Source organism: Embiotoca jacksoni, unplaced genomic scaffold, assembly GCF_022577435.1.
Source record: "Embiotoca jacksoni isolate LCO1_2020_lvr unplaced genomic scaffold, fEmbJac1.0.p SCAF_1, whole genome shotgun sequence".
Classification (NCBI taxonomy): Eukaryota; Metazoa; Chordata; class Actinopteri; family Embiotocidae; genus Embiotoca; species Embiotoca jacksoni.
In genome coordinates, this window is record NW_027185229.1 from 3,623,466 (window position 1) to 3,645,979 (window position 22,514).

General features: G+C 40.2%; 2 protein-coding genes across 2 annotated transcripts; both read right to left on the reverse strand.

Moving 5' to 3' along the window:
• Nucleotides 1-9,917, reverse strand: lrrn2 (leucine rich repeat neuronal 2). Its single transcript, XM_069156721.1, has 2 exons — nt 9,622-9,917; nt 1-3,458 (listed from the first exon to the last, which is right to left on the reverse strand). The coding sequence occupies exon 2, from the start codon at nt 3,076-3,078 to the stop codon at nt 703-705; it is 2,376 nt and encodes a 791-aa protein (XP_069012822.1). The 5' UTR covers nt 3,079-3,458; nt 9,622-9,917; the 3' UTR covers nt 1-702.
• Nucleotides 9,918-14,599: 4,682 nt separating this feature from the next.
• Nucleotides 14,600-20,555, reverse strand: LOC138200138 (sodium- and chloride-dependent neutral and basic amino acid transporter B(0+)-like). Its single transcript, XM_069152620.1, is given in 16 exon segments — nt 14,600-14,776; nt 15,361-15,470; nt 15,843-15,942; nt 16,116-16,234; nt 16,476-16,601; nt 16,691-16,783; nt 17,058-17,193; nt 17,406-17,546; nt 17,768-17,900; nt 17,984-18,098; nt 18,304-18,465; nt 19,012-19,111; nt 19,113-19,144; nt 19,239-19,383; nt 20,052-20,055; nt 20,551-20,555. Coding segments are annotated over 16 exon segments (1,698 nt in total).
• Between the last annotated feature and the right edge of the window lie 1,959 nt (nt 20,556-22,514).

A 22,514-nucleotide genomic window follows, 5' to 3' on the forward strand; every position in this document is an offset into this window, starting at 1 on the left:
TTTGAGTGAATAAAAAGATTTTATTGTATTGTATATAGCTCAAAATAGAATTTAACACAATCACTTTTAGATCACTTTTATTTTGAAACAGAATGCGGGACGTCAGGTGGGGGATCAGGATGAGTATACTGTGTACGCACGATGGACGATGGACCACCCTGTCGGTGATACTGAAACTTCGCAAAGGGGTTGTTAACATCGATCGCTTTTACTTACAGAGTCCAAATGAGCAGGATTTTCATCCAGTGTCAGTCTTGCAGCTGATTTTTAATCCGCTTGGAAAAAGTGTGGTTCAGTCTGTGGAACACGTAGACGACAAACATGGCAAAAGTTTGTAGGTCTGAGCTGCCTGCCTCCTGATATCTGTCCCCGGATGGATTCAGGCTCTCTTTAGTTTCAGTCGAGTCATCGGCAGCTCAGACTCATTTGTTTCTCCTGTGTTCACTCGCTGTGCAGCAGGAGCATGATTGTCCAGTTTTATTTCCCCAGTTAGGGGCTTAGGCATTCTGTACAACACAATGAGCCGTGTCAATATATACTTTATACTGTATATAAAATAAATACAAATCTCTTTCTCCACCGCTGCTGTCATCTATGATCCCTCTCTCCTTGTTGTGATGAACAAAGTGTATATTCCACATTTTTTTATATACAGTTAATGTGTGTGTGTCTGTGTTTCTTGTCCGCATTTGAATGATTATTTCAGCAGTCCAGATGTAGCAGCGGTTTCTCACTCTGATTTGTCGGATGTTTGTCGTTTTCTTTTGTCTTTTGATTGACGATGAGAGCCTCGGGACTCTTGATGTCCCGATGGAGGGTTGTGTGGTGCTTTCCCGTCCCTTCTCCGGGCTCGGTGTCCCAACCCTGGCCCGCCAGCAGCAGGATGAGTGCGAGGAGCAGCAGAGTGACTGCAGTGGAGGTCAGCTGCGGGTTGAGCTGGAGGCTGGGCTGAGGCTCTGGGACATCTTTTGTCCTGAATGAAACACACTGAGGCTTTCTGCTCTCTCTTAATCTCCTGCTGGCGTGCTTGGCGCCCTCACTGATCCCTAAATGCAAACACACTCTGTAAAACGTCTCCGCCTGTAGGTGAGTCAGGTTGAAGCTCTGCGTGCCGGCGAGGACGCGCGTGGTGTACGTGGGCGTGTGGACGTTTGAGTATATGGGCTGCCAGGATAGGCGGGTCGAGGGGAGGTTGTGTCCGCTCTGCCAGGACAAGATAGCATAGTGCTCGCCGACCTCTCTCACCTCAAACTGGGCATCCCCTCTGAACAATAGAATTTTCTTCAGGTTAGCAGCCGCGCCCCTCTTTCTCTTCTTGTCTCTGTTGTGCACACCCACAGTAACACTGCGTGTATCTGCTCCGAGGGCGTTCTCCGCCACGCAGGTATATAACCCGGCCTCTCTGGGGGTGATCTTGCTTATCTCTAAACTGCCCTCTGGCAGTACCCGGTAGTGCTTGAAGTGTTCACAGGGAGGATCGTCTTGAGCCTGCTGATGAGGGACACCGGAGGCAGACGTGTGGTTGATTCTCTCAGAAGTTGTCGTCCTCTTGCAGAGGGTGGAGGCTGGCGAACCTTTGGATGCATGGCTCGGTGCGGGACCCAGTTTCAGGCCAGAGGGGATCACCCAGTACAGTTCAGGTTGTGGATCTGCAAGAGCTCGGCAGTGCAAAACTAGTTTCCCTCCTTCTCGCACCCCTACGTAGGAGGGCAGGGAGCTGGCAGGAATCATGGGGAGGCACGAGGCCGACATCTCCCCTGAGGACACCTCTCGCACCCTGCGAGCTCTCAGCTCTGGAGGTTCAGAACACAAGGTTGCCTGGGGTTGGATGAAACGCACCACGCGGGCTGTCTGCGCATCTGTTCGCTTGTCTCTCTCAATGTGAGGATGTCTGGCCTCCTTGGCGGCCCAGTGAAAGAGGCAGTCGCATCGCAGCGGGTTGGAGTGTAAGCTGACCTCCTGAAGACGCGGCAGGGACACCATGACGTGCTGGTGAAGAGCGCTGAGAGAGTTGGAGTTGAGCATGAGACTCTCCAACCTGCTCAGTTGGAGGAACGCTTGCGGATGTATGTAGGACAGACGTGGGTTGTTGGTTATCTCGAGCTTGGTGAGCTCAGGAAGGTTCTCCAAGGCGGCTCTCTCGATGGACACGAGCTCTTCCATGTTGTTCAGACCGAGCTCCTTCAGGTGGACCATGTCTTGGAAGTCGCCTGTCTCAATCAGTTTGATGCGGTTCTTGTTGAGGTCGAGGAACTTCAGTCCTGGCACTCTCCGTAGAGCCTGAGTCGGGACTTTGGTCAGGAGGTTATCGTAGAAGGAAAGGCTCTCGAGACCCTCTAGCCCTTCCAGTGCTTTTTCAGCCAAGCCTCGCAGACCCATACCTCCGAGGACAAGACTCCTGAGGGACGTTAGAGCCATGAAGCCCCGCTCAGGCAGGGCCTCCACAGGGTTGCCTCCAAGCATGAGAACTTCTAAGCGAGGCAAAGCCCTGAACCATCGAGGGTCGACTGTGGTCAGTCTGTTGTTGTTGATGTGAAGACGGAGTAGGGAGTCCAGACCAGTGAAGGCTCCAGGTGCTATTGAATACAAGCTGTTGTGGCTGAGGAAGAGTTCCTGCAAAGCTGGCAGTGACGAGAAGGAAGCCTCAGGGAGGTGACTGAGAAGGTTTTCCTCCAGGTGCAGGGACAGCAGAGAGAGCAGGGAGGAGCTCTGAGTTATCGTCCTGACGCGACTGAAGCGATTCTGGGAAAGGTCAAGGTCTGTGAGGTTGGGCAGTGCATGCAGCGCTGCAGCGTCCAGCACTGACAGGAGGTTACTCTGCAGGCGCAGGGTGTGTGTGTCCGGGGGAATGGGCACGGGGAGCTTGGTCAACAGCATGTCGTTGCAGTCCACCGTGGGAGCTTCGTGGTAGACCGAATCGGGGGAGAACCACGGCTTGATCTGACACAAGCACCTCACCGGGCAGGACACGCGCCATGGGAGCGCGGGAGGTAGTGAGCCCGCAACAACGGACACACACACACCACCGAACACACACAACAGACAATGTGACTGTAGAAGCACTAAAGCCGGCCTCATAATCCTCACAGGATCGGATTCAGACAAAGTGAAGAAGAGTTTGTTATGGAGATGCGAGAGGAATCATTCGGGCCAGAGATGTGTGTAAAGTTGTGGTATTAACAGTTTGAAGATGGTTTTGTGTCATCATTCATAATGTGGTAACCGATTATAGCGGGAATATATTTTTGACAGCCTTTGAAATGAAAACCTGAAATGTATATCTGCCAGTTCCTCAGCTTGTGAATGCTGCACAACAGCAGGAGTGTGTGATTTTGATTGTAGTGGTGGAACAGGAAGTACAAGATGGCTGCAGCTTGATGAGGCCTTTGTTGTCACACCATCGATCTCACATCCTGACCACGGGTGGAGGATTCACGGCTCGGGCGTGCGGCGGCTCACTGTTCAGTCAGAAACACAAGAGAAGAAATATACAAAATTCAGAGAGGAAAAGAGAAAAATGAACTAAAAGTGTCACATAAAAACAAACACATCTTTGAAAGTTATATTTCATTAGATCCAAAACCAAGCGACTGTGAATTCCTAATACATTTGGCCGTTACGATGGATGCTCTCGCAAGGTCATGGGAGTTTTCAAAGCTGTATTGTGCATACCTATAAAAGCAGAAATTCTCTGCAGCCAACGGTAATAAAGGAAAAGGTGGAGAGGAGAAAAAGCCTGGAAAAATTACAGTTGGATTGGAAAGTCTGTTTCCAGAAAGATTACAGAAAATTTACACATGGACAGAAAAATGACAAATAAAGATACAAATTTAGAGAAAGAAAATTTTGAAATATATCGCAAGAATAATGAGAGGAAATTATACCCCGCTGTGTTCTTAAGTGTTACTTTCATCCAAAAGGAGAAAATGCAAATCATGTAACATGTATGTAAATATTTCATGTCAGCGCTTCACAGTCGGTACGTTTTAGAGCATATCATCGCACAAATGTTATTCATTTTGTAACAGTTAAAAAGACCCCTAGGATCTTTTATGTTATCGGCCTGCTGTACTTAAGGCTATAATGGGAGAGGCTGTGTGAATGTAGCTGCTGTTGGAACAAATAGACACACAGACACACACACACACACACACACACACACACACACACACACACACACACACACACACACACACACACACACACACACACACGTGTTACATCAGCATTTATAACATTTGGCAGACTCTCAGATCCAGAGCAACTTACTGCTCAGTATTCAGGGTTCAAAACCATCACACTTAACAGACTGTAGACTTTTGGCAGCCATCAGATCATTTCAGTAATTAGCTGACCAATAATGCAAACACCCCACTGTGGAAATACTCTATACGTGCTGTGCAAACGTTAACCTGTTTTTAATTTCTCAACAACTACATTTAATTGGGTTAGGTCATGAAAGTCAGGATCTACTTCTCTTAATAAAGTGTGACTAGAAATAAGTGTTGCATGCTTTTGCATCAAATTATTTAAAACAGCAGCATGTTCTTGTTTCATCAGAACAACATTGTAAATGTTGTAATGTATTTTGTAAAATACAAAACAAAAGACCAAAAAAACCTTGATATATGTTTGCAATGTGTTTGCTTTTCTAAATCTACTGCACTATTATTTTAATAAGTCTGACTTTTTAAGAATTAACTCCAAAAAGTTTATTTTCAGAAGAGACCGAGACCATGTATTTTTAATGGGTTGAATTGTATTATCATTGTGACATTGACAACAACTAAACTGATTTGGTACGAGAATACTGGTCATAAAAGAGCTCATTGTGATAAAACTATATTTATTATTGTATAATGATTGAAGTTTACATGAGCAGATTTTGGGAGAGTGAAGTTTTACAGCCTTCCAAATTTTCTTCCAGATATTATTCTGATATGAAATTCTGCATAATTAAGAGCTAATAAACAAAACATAGTTTTATTAATAATAGTGGAATTAGTTGTGTAAACATTTAACTGCATATTCGGAGACACAAACACAGGCTTGCTGCATAGTTGCCATGGAAACAAATCTCCCAGTCTCACTCGGTCTCAGTGTTTTGAGATTTACTTTGGGTTTCGTTTTGATCCAGCCTGTGCATCAGGTGATGAGAAACTGACTGGACCGAGGAAGCTTGAGTCGTTTTAGATGTTTAGATTTGTGTAAATCACGCAGTACCATCAGGGAGCCGTACGTCTGGCCGCAAATTTATTCTGCTTCGTGACAACAGCCCCAAACATACAGCCAGACTCAGTCACAAGAGTAACAACATGTCCTGCAACAGATGGAATGAGCTCCACCGAGCACTGATTTTAACATTATAGATTCAGTCTCCAAGAAGAGACGGAAGCAACTACTGCCTTTGTCTTAATCCACAGAGGAACTGTGGCGAGTTCTATGACATGTTTGGAAGAACCAAGCAGCCACCTGTTCACCAGTCTGACTGGGAAAACTGTTGCTGTTAAAAAGTTATAGGTGGTCACACCAGAAATGGATTTGATTCAGGGTTTATTTTCTCTTTACTGCACTTAAAAAGTTAACTGATAAATGCAAACTACTCATGAGATTATCTTTGAAGGCATCTTCCCCTGCAAAAGATGCATAAAACTTTCACATATTTCAAAGACAGGAGAACTTAAATCCCCCTCGCAAAATCTCCTTTTGTTGTTTAGAAAGCTGTGCAAGAACTGAACTGCCATCTGTTCAATTTCTATAATAAAGTTCTGTATCATTATAAATAAAGTTCTTATTGGAGGAACTTAGAACCTTTCCTGACACTTGCAAACTCTTCCCATCCTGCCAGCTGGTGTGCTGAAACTTCTCAGGTCTGCAGTCTACGCGACTAATAGGAAGTAATGTGCAACTGCAGGCTTTGAAGTCAGCTGGTCAGCATGGTTAGGGGATGAGGAGACACTGTGGAGAGATACTTGTATGAAGTCATTGAAGTGTTATGTAAAAGTAAGAAAATATATGTAGAAATATAATAAATAAATGTGGACAGAAAGGGAAATCAATAAAAGAATACAAAAAAATATGGAGACATAATATAATGATAGATATAGACATAATATAATAAAATATTTTTTTGCATTCTCATTTATTTGTACATTTATTTCTATATTTGTTTATATATTTCTATATGCAAAATGAATAAATCATATTTTTTAAGATATAGACAGAGATAAATAAACAAATGAACATGTGAAAATAAATGGAAATACTACAATTATTTTTTTGAAAAATTTTTCATATACATTTCCACATTTATTTTCGTATTCTTTAACAGATTTATTCTTTTTTTTATGGCACTCCTGTGACTGATTGCTGCAGAGGAGAAAAAAAAATAATTGACCGATTATGTTTGGAACGTTAATGTGGAAGACCAGAAAACCTATTAACATTGAAACAGCAGTTTAAATGTATTCGCAGCAAAAAATGAGCATTGTGTGAGTCAATTTAATGTCTGAGCTGTGACTATAAAAACACTGGAGCGGTATCCACCCACTGGGGCTCTTTATAAGTCTCCAATCAGCCATTCACTTTCATCTCCACTCTCATCTGTTCTCATGCAACCTGCTCAATAATGGATTCATCATTTAATTTTGATGTTCTCCATTTTTGTCATTTGTTCTGAAAAGCTCACAGCACTTTGGGCAGTTTCAGGAAAGCATAACTATGTGCTAATGTCTGCACGCAAAGGACTTGACTTGTGTGCATTTGAATTCTTCATAAAATGAGTGTAAAACACAGATCAATCTGCATGACTCAGTGGCTACTTTCATAACTATCTCCACCTAACACTCGATTATATTTTCAAAGTGGGAAAATGGAGTGCGTTTTTGTTGTCAGTGGCCATTATTACTCTGCAGACTCATCTGACTCAGAAGTTCTTGAAAGTTTCACATTTGACAGCAAAACAGCTCACATTTTATCCACAGCAGTGCTCCGACTGTACGAAGATGAGTACAAATTTTGTAAAAATCTAAAATGGCCTTTGAGTCAATGTTAAGGAAGAAGACGTTTTTTTTTTATTAAATATTTGTAAATGGTTGCAGGATTGTGTGTTTTATAAGAAAAGCATTGATCAAAACAAGAATTGTGACTAACTGTAACTAATAGTTTCACCTATTGGTCAACATGTACATGCACCAAGTTAACATAAACTTTATCTGAGTTTATCCAGTCCATCCACTTCTAGAAAAGTCTTAATATTACTCCTGCAATCCTGCATTGCAGATTTCTGATCAGACTTGAAATGAAAAGAATGAACAAAAAAATGCTCAAAATCAATTATGCAGGACGAAAGATATCATCTTTTTTATTCTTCCTCTTTGAGATGTGTGGCCTTATGCCAGTCGTGGTAAGTGTAGCCTTGAGCTGCAATTCTCAAGAAGAGATGAGGATCAAACTACAAAATCTTGGAAGCTCACTTCTTCCTGGCTCCACACCATTTTCAGATGTGTGGTCTTCAGCTACAGTTCTATCAGATGTCATCTACACGAGGCTTGACAACTTTTTACACATATGCAGTAAAACTCTCCAATACCTGGTGACAGACTCTCATTTGTAAAGTTAATAGAGTTCGGCTTTAACCACACCAACAATTGAAAAATAGCTTGTCAGTGATTTCCAAACCCGAGGACTAAAAAACACGAAATCATGCCAAAGTAATACTCCTACCGGTCCACTAGACAACAGCACATCAGTGTCTTGGCTTTGCTTAGCCACGGCGTCCAAAATCAGGGCGTGGTTTAGGAAAATAAATCCATGTGAATAATCATGTAATGCGCAAAAACAAATCACGTGGTAAAGGTAACGCACCTAAATTCACATCCCTTTAATTCTCTCAGTCAAACCCTGGGCTCCTGGGGGACAGTCCCCTCGCTCCTCCATTCATCACATGATTTCCATCACATGGCTTCTTCTCATTTGATGCACCTATATATTTTTCACGCAGCAGCAATAAAAGTCATCATAGAGACACGCTACCCTCTAGTGGCCTGGTGGGTGTATTGCATGCTTTGCCGTGATACTGGGCTTGACTGGGAGCACTCGAGTGTTCAAAGATAAATATGAGGGATTACAAAATTAAAATGATAAAAACATTGATTCCTTTTTTTTTAATAACCATTTGTCACAAGTACACATTGCCACAAAAAGGTTGAGAGCCACTCCCTTACTGGTCATCTCTACCATTACCTAAACACCGGGGCAGATACTTCATGTCGTATAGTTCCTTCCCACAAAACCTGTCCAAGAAAAAAATTGCTTTTCATGTCTAGGTGAAGCCCTTATGTGCATAATGTGGATTTATAATGCATCAGTTTCTCAAGCCTGTCTCTCAAAAGAAGCTGCACACAGAATACCAAATTCTTGTGTATTTTTGTGGATTGTTTGGTTTTCAAATTGATCCTGTAAGCAACAGTTGCAAAGAGCAAATATCTGAATCCATGTTCCTGCTGAAAAGGTTTTTTTTTTGTTTGCTTTTCACACATTTTTCAACATTATTCTCAAACATGCACATGCAAAACTTAAGCCTGTCTGCTAAACCTCTACAACTCATTGTAACTACATTATTCCTTGCAGGTTTTATGGGAGCACTTTACTGCACTTGACACATATACAACAAAACCAGCCTCCAAGTTTATCTTTGCAATCAAATACTTGCATGTCTAGTATTTCAATGACTAAGGGAAGAAATACAAAAAAACCCCTCAATTCTGTAATACTTTATCTTAAGGAATAAGGCTTAAAAACAGACACTTCCACAAATGTACAAACTCAGAAACCATTGTTTTACAGAAAGAAAGAAAGAAAGAAAGAAAGAAAGAAAGAAAGAAAGAAAGAAAGAAAGAAAGAAAGAAAGAACCTTTTGATAAGACAATCTAGTGTCTAAATATTTTGTAATTTCGCTTGTCATTCAATTCTAGACTCAGCTCAGGTGTGAGATAATTGATTACACTGTTATCCGTCCTCAAACAGGCAACTAACAAGAAGTCAGTGAATTGAAAGTTTTCAGAACCTGTTTGGAGGTGAATGAAAAACACAAGACAAACAGCCTTTGGCTCCTTTTGAGTTTCCAATTTGACAGAAAGAGAGACAAACAGAGACAGGGGAAAAAACTGAACATTGCATGAAGAAAAGCCACATGCTTGGAAAATGTTTGTTTGGGCTGTGCAGCTCTACAACACAGAGGCACTGCAACAGGGCGGAATAGAGAGTGGGAGGCTTTAGAGAGCAGTAGAGAAGGATGGTATGACAGAGATAGAGGTGCTGGATGCAGATACAAAAAAAAAGAAGAAAAAAGACGCATTACTCTGCAGCTGAATCTGTTCCAGCATGCACACACATATACACAAACTCCTAGTTTATATTCCTGCTCTGCCAACAGACACCAAGCTTCTCCGTTTCAAACACACACACCTGCTACCATCACCTTCGAATCAATGCTGCTTTTACTTAGTGATGCATCCACAGCTGCATGAGTGCACGAGTGACTACATGTTTCTGTTTGAGCCGCAACGTCCGGTCTGCTTTGAAGATTCAACCAACATATTTCACGTATCTTTATCTTACCACGACAGAAGCCCCGACTACATCTCTCTCTCTGTCGTTTCTTCTTTTCTCCATTGATTGTCAGTTTTTCTCTGCAAATTCTTCACATGCCGGGATGCTTTTTTCTTCTTTTCCTTCGCAGTCACACGTTTGTTGATTGCTCAAGATTCTTAAAATATCACTTCACTCGCTCTCCCTCTCTGTCACTGGAGCTGAAGAGAAAATTGGCACAGACTGAATCTCTCTCTCTCTTTCTCCCCCCAGCTAAAGAGGAGATGAGGTGTGTTCTGCAGCAGCGCTTCTGTCCCTCTCATCTCTCCTCCTCTCTTTCTATTGCCTGCCTCACTCTCTCCCTCTATCTGTTTTCCAGTTCCACGAGCTGATAGAAAACCAACGTGCAACGTGTTATTTTAGGTGGATGACAAGTTAGTTGTTGTTTTGTTTTCTTTTAACTCCTGGGGGCATTTTAGTTTTCTCTCATCGTCTGCACATTAAAGATTTACTTTAATTATCATGTCATACAAAGGAGGTTACTTACAGGCATTTACATTTTTCAGTATCTCTGCTGCAATATTTTTACATTGCTGATTCTCAAAATGTGGCAAAATCTATTTTTGAACTAATTTTTCAGAGCTGAAGTTGTGTCTCATTGCTTCATCAAACAGATATTTATATAAGGAATATACATCACACCATTACCAAGTAGTAGAGTAATTTAAGTACATCTGTGGGATTTTCAGGCTTCAGTAATATAGCATGAGAAGACTTGAGTGAAGGTTGTTGCCAATAGCACCTGCAGCTACTGCAGTGAAGTGTGTTTGAATTAAATGTGACTTGAAAACCTGATCTGACTGTCAAATTAATGGAGTGAAATGATGACTGAGGAATGCAGCTCAAATAGCATGATTGAGGTCCATAAATCGCATCGCAACACAGAATAACTTTGGCTCGACTGCAGGTAAATGTTGTGTTGCCCATCCTGAGACAGGTAACAAAGCCCTCCGGTGGCTACTGTGATTAGGACACATTTGAAGAAGTGGGATGAGTCCAATCGGGGAGGAGATCAGGGTGGACGGAGAGGCCCACAAAACATTTTTAAAACGAGAGATCAACAGACAAAAATATGATATGATTCATGTTAAAAATTTATAAATTGGATGTTTAATTGTTTTAAACCGGGCACAAACAAATGATGTTGTCTTGCTAATAGAGGTGCTAAATCAGAAAACCAATATGTCTTTCTAGAGGACTTGGAAAAAAAAAAGTTTTTTGGAAGTAAAACTTTGATTGGATGATTACTATAGAACTAAATAACTTGCCATTCAATGTTTTTCTTTTGGTTTTATGGCAAATAACTTTTGGTTCTGATAGTTTCAGCTTTGTTTCCCGTCTCAGCAGGCAGCTGTTGTCACTGAAAAACAACAAAAGACATGTTGGTTGGCAAAAAAAAAATAGAGATAAACAGAAAGTTATAGTTTTACATTCATCAACAGGACTTTAAATAAAATATATACTTTTCCATGTCTGGATGCTTAAATAGGCGCAGTACCCACTTTGCCCTGTATGACCGTGCTAACACCTCCAAACACAACTAATGCAAATATTCTATCTGTATGATCAGAGCTGCCATGACTTCCTGTAATACCAGAATATCTGAAAATATATTTTTGACAATCCATCAGTGGATTCTGAGATGACATACCGTTTATCAGATCACATTTATGGATCATATAACTAATGCGGATACATATTTTCTTAAGCAAGAATGAGATTTTGCCAACCAACATTTTTTATTACAGGGTCAATACTACAATGCAGTATAATATTATAGGAGTTATACATCAGTCATAAACACAATTAATTTGATGAAGGCTATAAAAACACAAAGTATGCTTGAATGCTAAATTTATTCTTTCAGTCTTGTTGCCTTTTTTTTTTTTGCCCAGTTCCTACTGATGATTGGTGCACATATATCCAATAATGTTAAAATAATCATGTAAATTCAATAAACATTTCATTTGACGTGTACTTAAAATATTATTCAAAATTCTGACTTTGAAATGACATGACATCTAAAGTCTTCACTGGGATGAAATGGGGCTGCCGGCTGCCACAAAATTGCATGAAGACATGCATTTTTTAGAGAGGTTATGAAATGAAGTGTATGTGAAAAGTGAAGAGAAGGGTATAGAAAACCAGCCTCTAGTCAGCCATGAAAAACACACCAGTGCTGAGTTTGACACACTGATACTTTAAGCAGCCCTGAAAACAGACAAACACAGGATGTCTAACAACATGTCAGCATGCAGTCGTGTAGTTTAGCTTGAGAAAATGTAAAGAATAGTGTTGTTCTCTCCGATGTAATCTGATACTTGAACTGGACATTTTCGATCCAGTAAGTTATATCATTTGAATTCAGTTTGTAACTGTGATATCCTGAGTCTTGTTACAGTTTTGAGGTTTCTGTTTCATGTTATGTACATTTTTAACTTTTAGATTTTACTATCATTTTCGGATAATCCGGAAAAAAAAAGAAGACATATATTTACATAATGCTTCATGTTTATCTTCATTGTGTTTCTGTGCACATTTAAAGAATGGTAGAGAGGACGTCTATTTGAGTGGGTGTGTGTTAACTGAAAATGATCCGGATGGTTGTGAAAGAAGATAGAAAGAGGATAGAGTGGAGCTACGACAGAACATAGTGAAAAAAACAGACATCCAGCAAACTTAACTGTCTCAAGTATTTGTGCGGATCTAGAGGGTATATGTGTGCGTACGAATGCATATGTGTGCGTGCTTGCATGTATGTTTATGGACATGAAAATAGTCAGACTTGTGTTTTTAATGGCTCCTCTCCTGCGTTTGCTTGATTCATTCAAGAGCCAACACACAAAAGCACACACACCCACATGCCCTGCTGACTGAAAGGCAGCAAGGATAAGTGGTAGCTCGCTGAAAGGAAGGGAGAGAGAGGAGGTCGCCATAGCAACACTGGAGGGTGGTGGTGGTGGTGGGGTCGCTTTTATTGGAGAAAGAAAATCAGCTCTGCCTATCCCTGTATTTCTCTCTTCTCACTCTCTCAGTTTGCCTTCTGTGTCTCACCTTTCCTTTTTCTCTGTATGTTCATTTTATCTTCCGCGAGCTGACATCAGCTTCCCGGAACATCTCCACCCCCACCTGAACATTCAAGTCACGTCTGTCGTTACAGTCTTTTAATGTTGGCACAATACAACCTTTTCCTTTTTAGCACATGAATGATACAGCACCCAAAATGTTTTTTAAATAGTTCTGGTGCACGGACAAAACGATTTTAGGATCAAGTATTTATGTGCAGACAAATGCAAATATCTGCATCTCATATTTGAAGGATAGGAAGTAGATTCATCTTGCAGTAATAGTGACAGCATTCTGACATTGTGTGATAATATTTGAAGATGTGCTTCCAGCACTGAGTCAAAATCCTGAATCATATCCACTTATATCATTAGCAAACCGCCGCTTTCATGTCAAGTTTAGGAATGAGAACAATTTATCAGAAAAAGCCAGCACACGCAAACACTTATCTGACACACAATGCAAGAAAGCACTCAGTTTCAGTGGCATGTGATGTATCCTGAGAGGTTGCATGTGACAATGTAAAAAAATGTGATATGCTAATGCGAGGCAAAGCATCTCTTCCCTGTCACAACATTTGATTTGTGTTCACAGGTGGGCTGTTTCCCAGCTGGACAAGGGAATACTCAAGAACCCGAGAACAACACCACCACATCGCAGCCCCCCCGAGATGTGGGAGGGCTTTGCCTGCACGAGTGTGTGCGGATAGAAACATGGCAGAGCTAAAATGATTGAGCATTTGCTGCCATGGTGACAAGCCCAGCAGTATCTAATGGCAACGGGCTGCTGAGAAGCCAGAATTATGCGGGTGGGGAGGCCAGTGAGGAGGCGAGGGAGAGAAGCGGGACAGAGATAGATAGATAGAGCTGAGCACTGAGTGCTCTTCTTTTTTTTCTTTTTTTTACAATATATGCATCCACTTTTCATGCTTAATAACATTCCTCCAGACTTAAACTTAAAATGAAAATCACAGATGGAGTCCTGTTCTCACTATTTGTTCCCATGTTTTAATAATACACTCTTATCAAGTTCACAGGTTTAAGAAAAATTACACATCCTGGAATTAACAACTGATAATTGTACAACTAAATCACACCTTCACTGCTGGGAAAGACCTCAAATTATAAATGAATGTATTATAATTGCAGACCTTCACTATTATTCTATTTCATTTTGTACACCAGTGGCTTCATCCGGTCTCTCCAATAGAACAGGCCCCTACGAGACAACATTATTCATTATAGTTTATAAAGATTTTTATGTCACACTTCTTCCACTGTGTGTGCACGACAGTGTGTGTGCATTATGCAGCTGTGTGTATTGCGTGGGAGATGGCAACAGGTTTGTGTTCATCTGCTGGCTCCCTGTGCATGGTTGCCATGGTGAGAGAGACGGAGAGGAGGGAGTTTGCCTTGTGGTTCAAGAAGTTCGATGTAATTTATCTCTACAGCAAAAAAGAACAAGATATAATGTGTCAGAGGTTAAAACTTGTGTTGCCTGAAGCGTCCTGAAAAATGTGATTATTTAAAAAAAAACAAATGACATCACTGTAGGGGGAACTAAATTGACTCATTAATAAATAGTTTGCTTTTTTAAAACATCTCTTACGAAATGGACCTATACTCTACACAGCGTATGGACTCTCTCTGGTGGTGAGATTTGGTGTTACATCTCATACTCTGCTCGTGTTTTCACAAAGCAGTCGTGAGCATTTCTGTTTAAAAATTCTATAGTATGACTTTTTTATAAAATTTTGAACAATATGCTATAGTATGACTTTTTTTTTTTTATCACTTTTTGGACGACATGCTATGTATGTATGACTTTTTTTTGTTGCATATTTTGGACGACATGCTATAGTATGACATTTTTTTTTTTTTTATCACTTTTCCTTCCAGAGGTTTCCCTCTGCTTTAATGAACTTGTACACAGCGACGACAGGGATCCAGATGAGGACAAACCCAACCATGCACCAGCCCAGAGCCAAACCCCAGCTTGGGTACTGGACTTTTCCATAGGCCGGAGGGACAAAGGTTATTAGAGACCATGCCAAGATCACCTAGACAGCAGAGTCAGTGTTAAACGTAGCATCCATGTACAGTACATGGAAGTGCAAAAAAGAGACGAGACTGGCAATGGCTTTAAGTTTAAAAAAAAAAGGGGGTGGGGGGGGGCGAGCATGAATGAGACTGACAAAGCTTTGCAGAATTTTGTAAGTTAACTCAGAGATGAATCTTGATCAGCATCTCTTTGACTGTCATGACAAAATGAAGCAAAGTTAACAGTTTGTTTTTTGCAACATCTTCCATTTAAAGTAAAGGTCAAGGGAAAACAACTTATCAATCTGTCCCTTCATTTTTGGTTACAGCAAAACACAATGTTGTCTTAATGAAGCAAATTAAATTACACTTCTGTCTCATTAGGAGGGGATTATGTCATCGGTTGGCCAATTTACTGCAGCTCTGAATGTTACATACTTTTTCTAAACTGTAGTTCCCTGTTTTATCTTTGTTACATTCTACAAAATAATTAAATCCCACAGGTTAAAGCCTATAAAAAGCAATGTGAGTTAAATGTTAAAACAAAGTAGGTGTCTCGGGTGGCATTTCTGCAACAACATTTAAAACATGGGATTGTATTCACCACTATGATGGAGGGGGTGAGGACGAACCAACAAACTCTCCACCACAGCCAGAAGCAGGAGGTCTTTTTTCCAATCATCATCTCAATGTCTTTAATAAAGCGGTTTGCACCTGTAATGCATCAGAAGAACTTGTATAACTTGAGGCAACAGACAGCAGTCATATTTCTTATGCTAATGCCTTTATCAGTGAAGCCATCACTCAACTGCAAGCCAAGGTGTCAGCAACACAATTTTTGTAAAACTGATAAAAAGTGATAAAAGGTAAATTAATGTGTGGTTTATTGATTTCTTATGTTTGATAATGGTCTGTGATTTGCCTGGGTACTAAATAGCCAAGGCTTTAGAAACATTGTTGACAATGACCATGATATTTACACACATACATAAACACGCAGTCAATCGAGCCAAACCAATGAGATAGCTTGCAAAGTTTGGTATATCGAATGTTAGGTGCCACCTTATGGCTAGCATTTATATTTACCAAATATGTAGCAGAAGCCAATGATCTCCATCAGAGCCAAAACTAGCATCACCCAGCTGGCAACAAACTGGTCTATTAGAGTTACCCAGTATACTCCTGCCTATCTTAGACATAAAATACACACACACACACACACACACACACACACACACACACACACACACACACACACACACACACACACACACACACACACACACACACACACACTACAGGTAAGCAGGATATTAATAGACAGCAGTATTTTCGTCACTTTCAGCAGACCTACTGTACCCTTGTCACACATGGAAGACCCAAAAGAAAGACTGTGATGCATATCACTATGGTCAAGATGGCACGTTTGGATTTGAAGATTTTAGGGAAAGCATCCAACAGGCAGGTGGTGATCACCTCTAATGAGAAGAAGAGAGATGAGATTAAATGAGCCAACTGTGACTGATAATCTGACTTATTGCTTTAACAGTGATCAAGTGCATTCTTTGGAATATAGTTGGAGATACATTAATACCGATTAGCAAGGTAAGACAACACAGCCACTGGTAAATGACAGTTTCTTGAGGACAAGCCAACTATTAAAAGCATTAAAGAGAACAGGAGGCAAAGGCAACATTCAATGTCAGCTTCTGATCTAACCTATTGCTGCAAACTGAGAGTCCAGACCAACGCTCAAAAGCATGAAAAAGAACAAAATTGACCCCAGCGGAGAGATGGGAAGCTTGGCCAAAGCCTCTGGATACGCAATAAATGCCAGGCCAAAACCTGCACAGAGAATGGGTCAAATTTAGAAGCAGAAAACATAAAGAAGCTTTTTTATATACAGTATATACATATATAAAAAAGTTTCCGACCTTCCTTCATCACTTTTCCAACAGGCTTTCCATAGATGAGGGCCATATGTCCCAAAATTGAAAAGATTGCAAAGCCTGCAAACACACTTGTGCCTAGGAGATGGAAATATTCACATTGACTAATCAATTTAGAGACACAGTTGTCTATTTCACACATATCAGAGATTTTTATGTAGCCAGGATAAAGCAATGCAAATCTAACAAGACTCTCTATATAAAAGGATGGCAATTCCACCATTTGACAGTTGTCTACGGCATATTTAGCAAAATTTGCACATAGTGGCTTTGATTTATTGAATTAAGCCTTATGCAAAAATAAAGACTTTTCATAAGAAATAATTGTTTAACTGAAAATTTGCTCTCGTACCATCGTTAATGAGGGTTACTATAACTGAGTCCAGGAACATGTTGTTGTGGAAGTTGCTGTAGGACGCAAGAGTCGGGACTCCACCCCAAGCAATGGACAAGGAAAAAAAGGTTCGAGTAGCTGCATCCCTCCAGACCTAAAACAAACCAACATGTTTTAAAAGAGTGAGATAGGAGAAAATATATTTTACAGACCTCATTTAAAGGTTTTAGTCACGAGAGTAGCTAAAAACTAGCGCGGTAAAGTATATATTATAGATATTAGGCAGATATTACAATTAAATGCTATTTGGTGAAGTTTTTTTTGCCACCGCCATATTGTTGTAATGCGAAATAGTTGAGTTCCTACCTGTCCTTCAGTTAGCTTCGTCAAATTGGATTGAGAACCGATGTAGAAATCGATCCCGTCTTTAGCTCCTTCCAGTGTCACACCTCTGATCAGCAGGATCAGAATCACCACATAAGGAAATGTAGCTGTAAAATACACAACCTGCAATACAAAGGTCATACATTTGTTGACTAAACTTCAGAGCAATGCACATGCCAACATTTAAAACAGATGCAGATTTATCACTTAGTGCAGTAGGTGTACCACCTTCAATTCGTACACAAAATAAGGAAACACCAGAAGCACCAATTTTTTGTTTTCATTCACTGAAATGACGAACTTGGAATAAGGACCTGATGTGAGATGGATGCTGACTGACTTACTTTTCCTGATGACTTGATGCCTCTGAGGAGCGCTGCAGCAACAAGCATGGAGCTCAGCAGCAGACAGAGGGCCAAGTGCCAAACTACTGGTCCTGTTTCATCGAGACCACCGGATCTCTGCAGAGCCACACGACCGAGAAGGAGGAGAAACATCAATCTGTACAGCCAAAGCACTATGACATTTTATACTTGTTTGCATGAGTGTGTGATTCTTACTCCCAGTACTGTTCACTCGGGCTCTGCATTGGAACCGTGATCTTGTTGGTTGAAGAGCAAGTGTTGTTTCCCTGAGTCCAGTTGGCCACCAGAACACCACTTACATTACAATACACTGGACAAGGAGAGAGGGGCAGTGAATGGTGTGGTGGGGTTACATCATGTTGGTTTCTGATGCTGACTACTTTGCACAATCAGTCAAATTTGACCAGATTTCCAAATTATGTTCTTTAGATTCACTTCAGTTGAGTTTAATTAATATTTAAAGGCAATTTGAGTATCACATCTTCACAAATAAAAGTGATGGAGCGGAAAAGTACCTTTTGGCGTGCTGCTGCATTTACTGTCAGCCCAGCTGAAGCAGCTGGACCACGGCAGAGGAGACTGCATGGAGGCGAACATGTAGTACAGGCTGTAGGCGATGATGACGTTATAATAAACTGACACCAGTGAGCTCACCATGACCATTGACAAGCCAACACCTGGAGAAGATAAAAGGTAATATTTCACTTATCATAAATTCCATCGCAATATAAAATGTTTGAATAAATATAATAGTTTATATTTTCTAAATACAGAAGCCCAACTGAGTCCTCAAACCACATACAATTCTCTTCACTTTATTCCCAGCTGGGCAAATGGAAAGAGTCTCAATTGTTTTCATTAACTACTATAAAAATAATACTTTATCTTTCAAACTTTAGTTCAATGCCTAATGTGAATAACTTCAAATAATTCCTTCACTTATGTCACCGATCGTTTAGTAAAAGTTAAAATCTTGATTTGACAGTCAACTATATGAAATCATTGACTGTAATGATGCTGTACATTCTTACACTTAGAGCTGAAGCAAAAAAATAAATAACCAATTAGTCCATCGAATGAATATTTTCTCGTATCATTAATTAACACCTTTTTTTTTTACAGCAATAATAACACAACATAAAAAGTTCTGAGAAACCTTCAGCCACATTGAACATATTTGTATTTATTATGGGGGACTGGAGAATGAATGCTCTCAGGCTTACCCTGCAGTGTTGGCACTGCTCTCCACATGTTCACGGGGCCTTGGCTGCAGAACTGACCGATGGCACTTTCCAAGAAGAAAAGGGGCATTCCACAAAAAAAACAACATCAAGAAATAAGGAATGAGAAAGGCACCTGCTCACGGGGAAAAAAAGTATATATTTATGATAATCATAAGACAACAGTGTCATCAAAAGTTGATTTCTGAACACCAATGCTGAATAATTACCCCCTCCATTCTTATAGGCTACATATGGAAATCTCCAGATGTTTCCCAGACCGACAGCATAGCCGATCATAGAGAGGATGTATTCTGTTTTATTTGTCCAATTTCCATGGTCAGGATTCTCATCACCATCATCCACATGAAAGTCCTGGTGAAAACAGAGTTTTTAAACTTGTAAGTGCAATATGTTATCACTGTTTTTAAGTCTAATCCACCATTTACAGATTTACGGAACAGTTGATTTCACTAATAAACATCCACCAAAAAACAGCATGAAGACACACACATGGTGTATCATCTGCACAGCTGGCACTCACAGCTCTGTGTGACTGCAGGGGAATTCATGGTGGGTTCAGCCATTTAATCCTTTAAATGATAGCTAACTTTCAGCTCCCGTCACTAATGTCAGACTTTGTGTTACATACAGAGAGGGCGATGAAGCTCAGTGTATTCAGCAAACATTTGACAGGTGAATTTACTCCTTAAAGGCAAAAAATGTCTCCGAACATTAAGATGACATTTTTTCAAATACCAAAGAATGAAGACACGTTGGACTTTCTGAGGTTTCTAAAGGCTCCACATTTTTTTTATATTAATGTTGGTGGCAGGCTACAAACACTTTAAAAAGAAGTCCATAAAGTCAACTGTATTTTAGATATTTTTCACTTTGTTTACTTTTGTTGTTGTTTCTATATTTGTTGTAAATTTAATGATTTGTTGTGGAAAGAAATTAAAAAAAAAACTTTTATATCACTTGTATGAAGGAAAATGGTAAAAATAACATTTATTTTCACTAAAAGATGTCAGTATTCCTACCTGACTAGCACGGACAGGAGGATCCTTGGAGATATTTAAGTCATTTTTTCACATTTTGTTTCATCGGCTTCTGATGGTCTGTTGTTGGAAAAGACTGTCCGAACTCACAGCTGGTTTTCTGTCAGTGAATACTTTCAGAGACAGGTGTTCTGCCTGTAGCTGAGCCGACCATATGGTTAAAAAAAAAGACCAGCCTTGAATTATTAAAAAAAAGTTCATGAAATGATATCAAATAACACAAAGCTACATTAAATTTGGTGTGTTTTGTGCATTACCACAGTGATAAACTAGAAAAATAATAGACACATCTTTGTAGCCCAAAAGCTTAGGAATATCAAGAATAATCAATCAATAATAAATCAATAAACTATTAAAATAAACTGTACAAAGCAACAAATGTGCTCACAGGTACCAAACAAAGAGCTTTGGTATGAGTGACTGTGGCTACTAACAAACTTTAAAATATGGTCAACAGTTTCAGGACATCCTCTATTTTTACCTCATGATAAGTTGTGGTTAAAGAAGGATTGAGAAGATACACCACAAAAACATACAATACAACGAAACCTTCTGCATTCTCATTTCATAACAAGCAGTGTCCCACCGGTGCATCACTCATCACACACCTGTGCTGCAGCCCGTGAAGTCCTCGTGGTGTCTGATTGTATGCTGGTTGTCCTGTCTTCTACACTGCAGTATCTTATAATATGCTCTAAGCACATCTGGTTAAAAGCAAAGAGACATGAACAGACCTCGGTTTGCTCACTAACGTCAGACACCCACTGAAGCGCTGAAAGAATTAAGTGAAGCAGCTGTAATGAACAGTGTGATGATGTGTGACGACCGCGACGCTCCACACAACCGGTGACACCGAGAGGTAACTGTTAAACCACAGCACAGAGCATTTATCAACAGCTCATTACAATACCATAGCTCTTATTATGGTCACACACACACACACACACACACACACACACACACACACACACACACACACACACACACACACACACACACACACACACACACACACACAGTCTTTTTTTTTTGACAGCTAAAACGAGCCCCACAGCTTAATCAAATTCTATTTTGTTGTTCACACAAACTTTTGTAAATATGTCACAATGGTAAACATACACATGTACACACACACACACACACACACACACACACACACACACCCGGAAACCAACAGTTTATCTGGTTTTACCGCTTCTGCTGGAACTGACGCCCCTCCCTCTGCAGCAGTGAACAAAGTTGATGCCGCGGAGGTTGAAGGTTATAGGTTTTGTTTAGTTTCGCTGGCATCATGAGGAGGGAGACGTTACAGTAATTCACAAACATACACCTAATACAGACTAATTACTTTCGTGGTCTTTGGTGGTGAAAGAATATAAATGGAGGAGCCCAGGAAAAATACTACCAGCAGGTCAATTAAATAAAAACCTTATCTTATACTTATGTGTCAATAAAAGAGACACATTTTCTGGATCACAATGAATTTCAGACTCTCCCCCAAACAGTGGAGTTTCATACTTTCAAACTTTCTTGTCAGTCAAGTAAACAATTTGATCACATATAAGAGATGTACAAAATAAGTTATTTATTGCATGAGAATATATAGAAACCTTTGCTTTACTTGACATTGAAAGAAAAGCTTAATTACTGAAACAGAAACAAAACAAATATAATTTTGGATGAATGATGGTAGAGTGGATAAAAGGTGATCTTAATGTCCCAGCAAGCAATGTTTTTGATACATATATTAAATATTACTAGTAGCTATCAGGCTCGTTTTACTCATTGTTTGGTTTATTTGTCTGTCTGGTCAAAACCTTAACAGCTCCCTCTCTTTTTCTGTAAACGGGTGACATTACACAAAACCTCACAGAACAGGACACATGTGAAGGTGATGAAGACAGACATGACTAGTCGCTGACACTTTTTTGATGGACTGATCAAAAACTAAAACACAGAAACTGTCCTCCTCCAAAATACAATCCACTAGATCTTTTGTGCAAGAACCTTATTATGACCCACAGCTACATTTGACAGCTGAGCGACCTCTAAAGGGTGTAAGAAGCCCCAGCCAAGCTGGTGTCCCGGAGAAGTTACGCAGGTCAGATGACGTCTATATAATGTGCGATTGTCTTTGTCAGAAGGAGGTGAATTGGCTGCAGGGTGCATAACTTTAAATAAGTAGTAACTTTAAAGAAAAAAAATCAGCTTAAGTGATCATTTAAACTGAAACCATTATCTTTCCCTGACACTAACAAAGTGTTTTTTAGTCCCTAAATCTATTCGGGGCGCTAATTTCAGAAAAAACTTCTGTGGATCGTTTTGAAAGAAAAAACCTATATGGATTGAAGGACTTGCAGGAAATGCAATTACCGAATTTTGGATTGGCACATGATAGGAGGAAGACTGCATGGGATGCTCATGTTAATCTTTCTGCTGGAATAA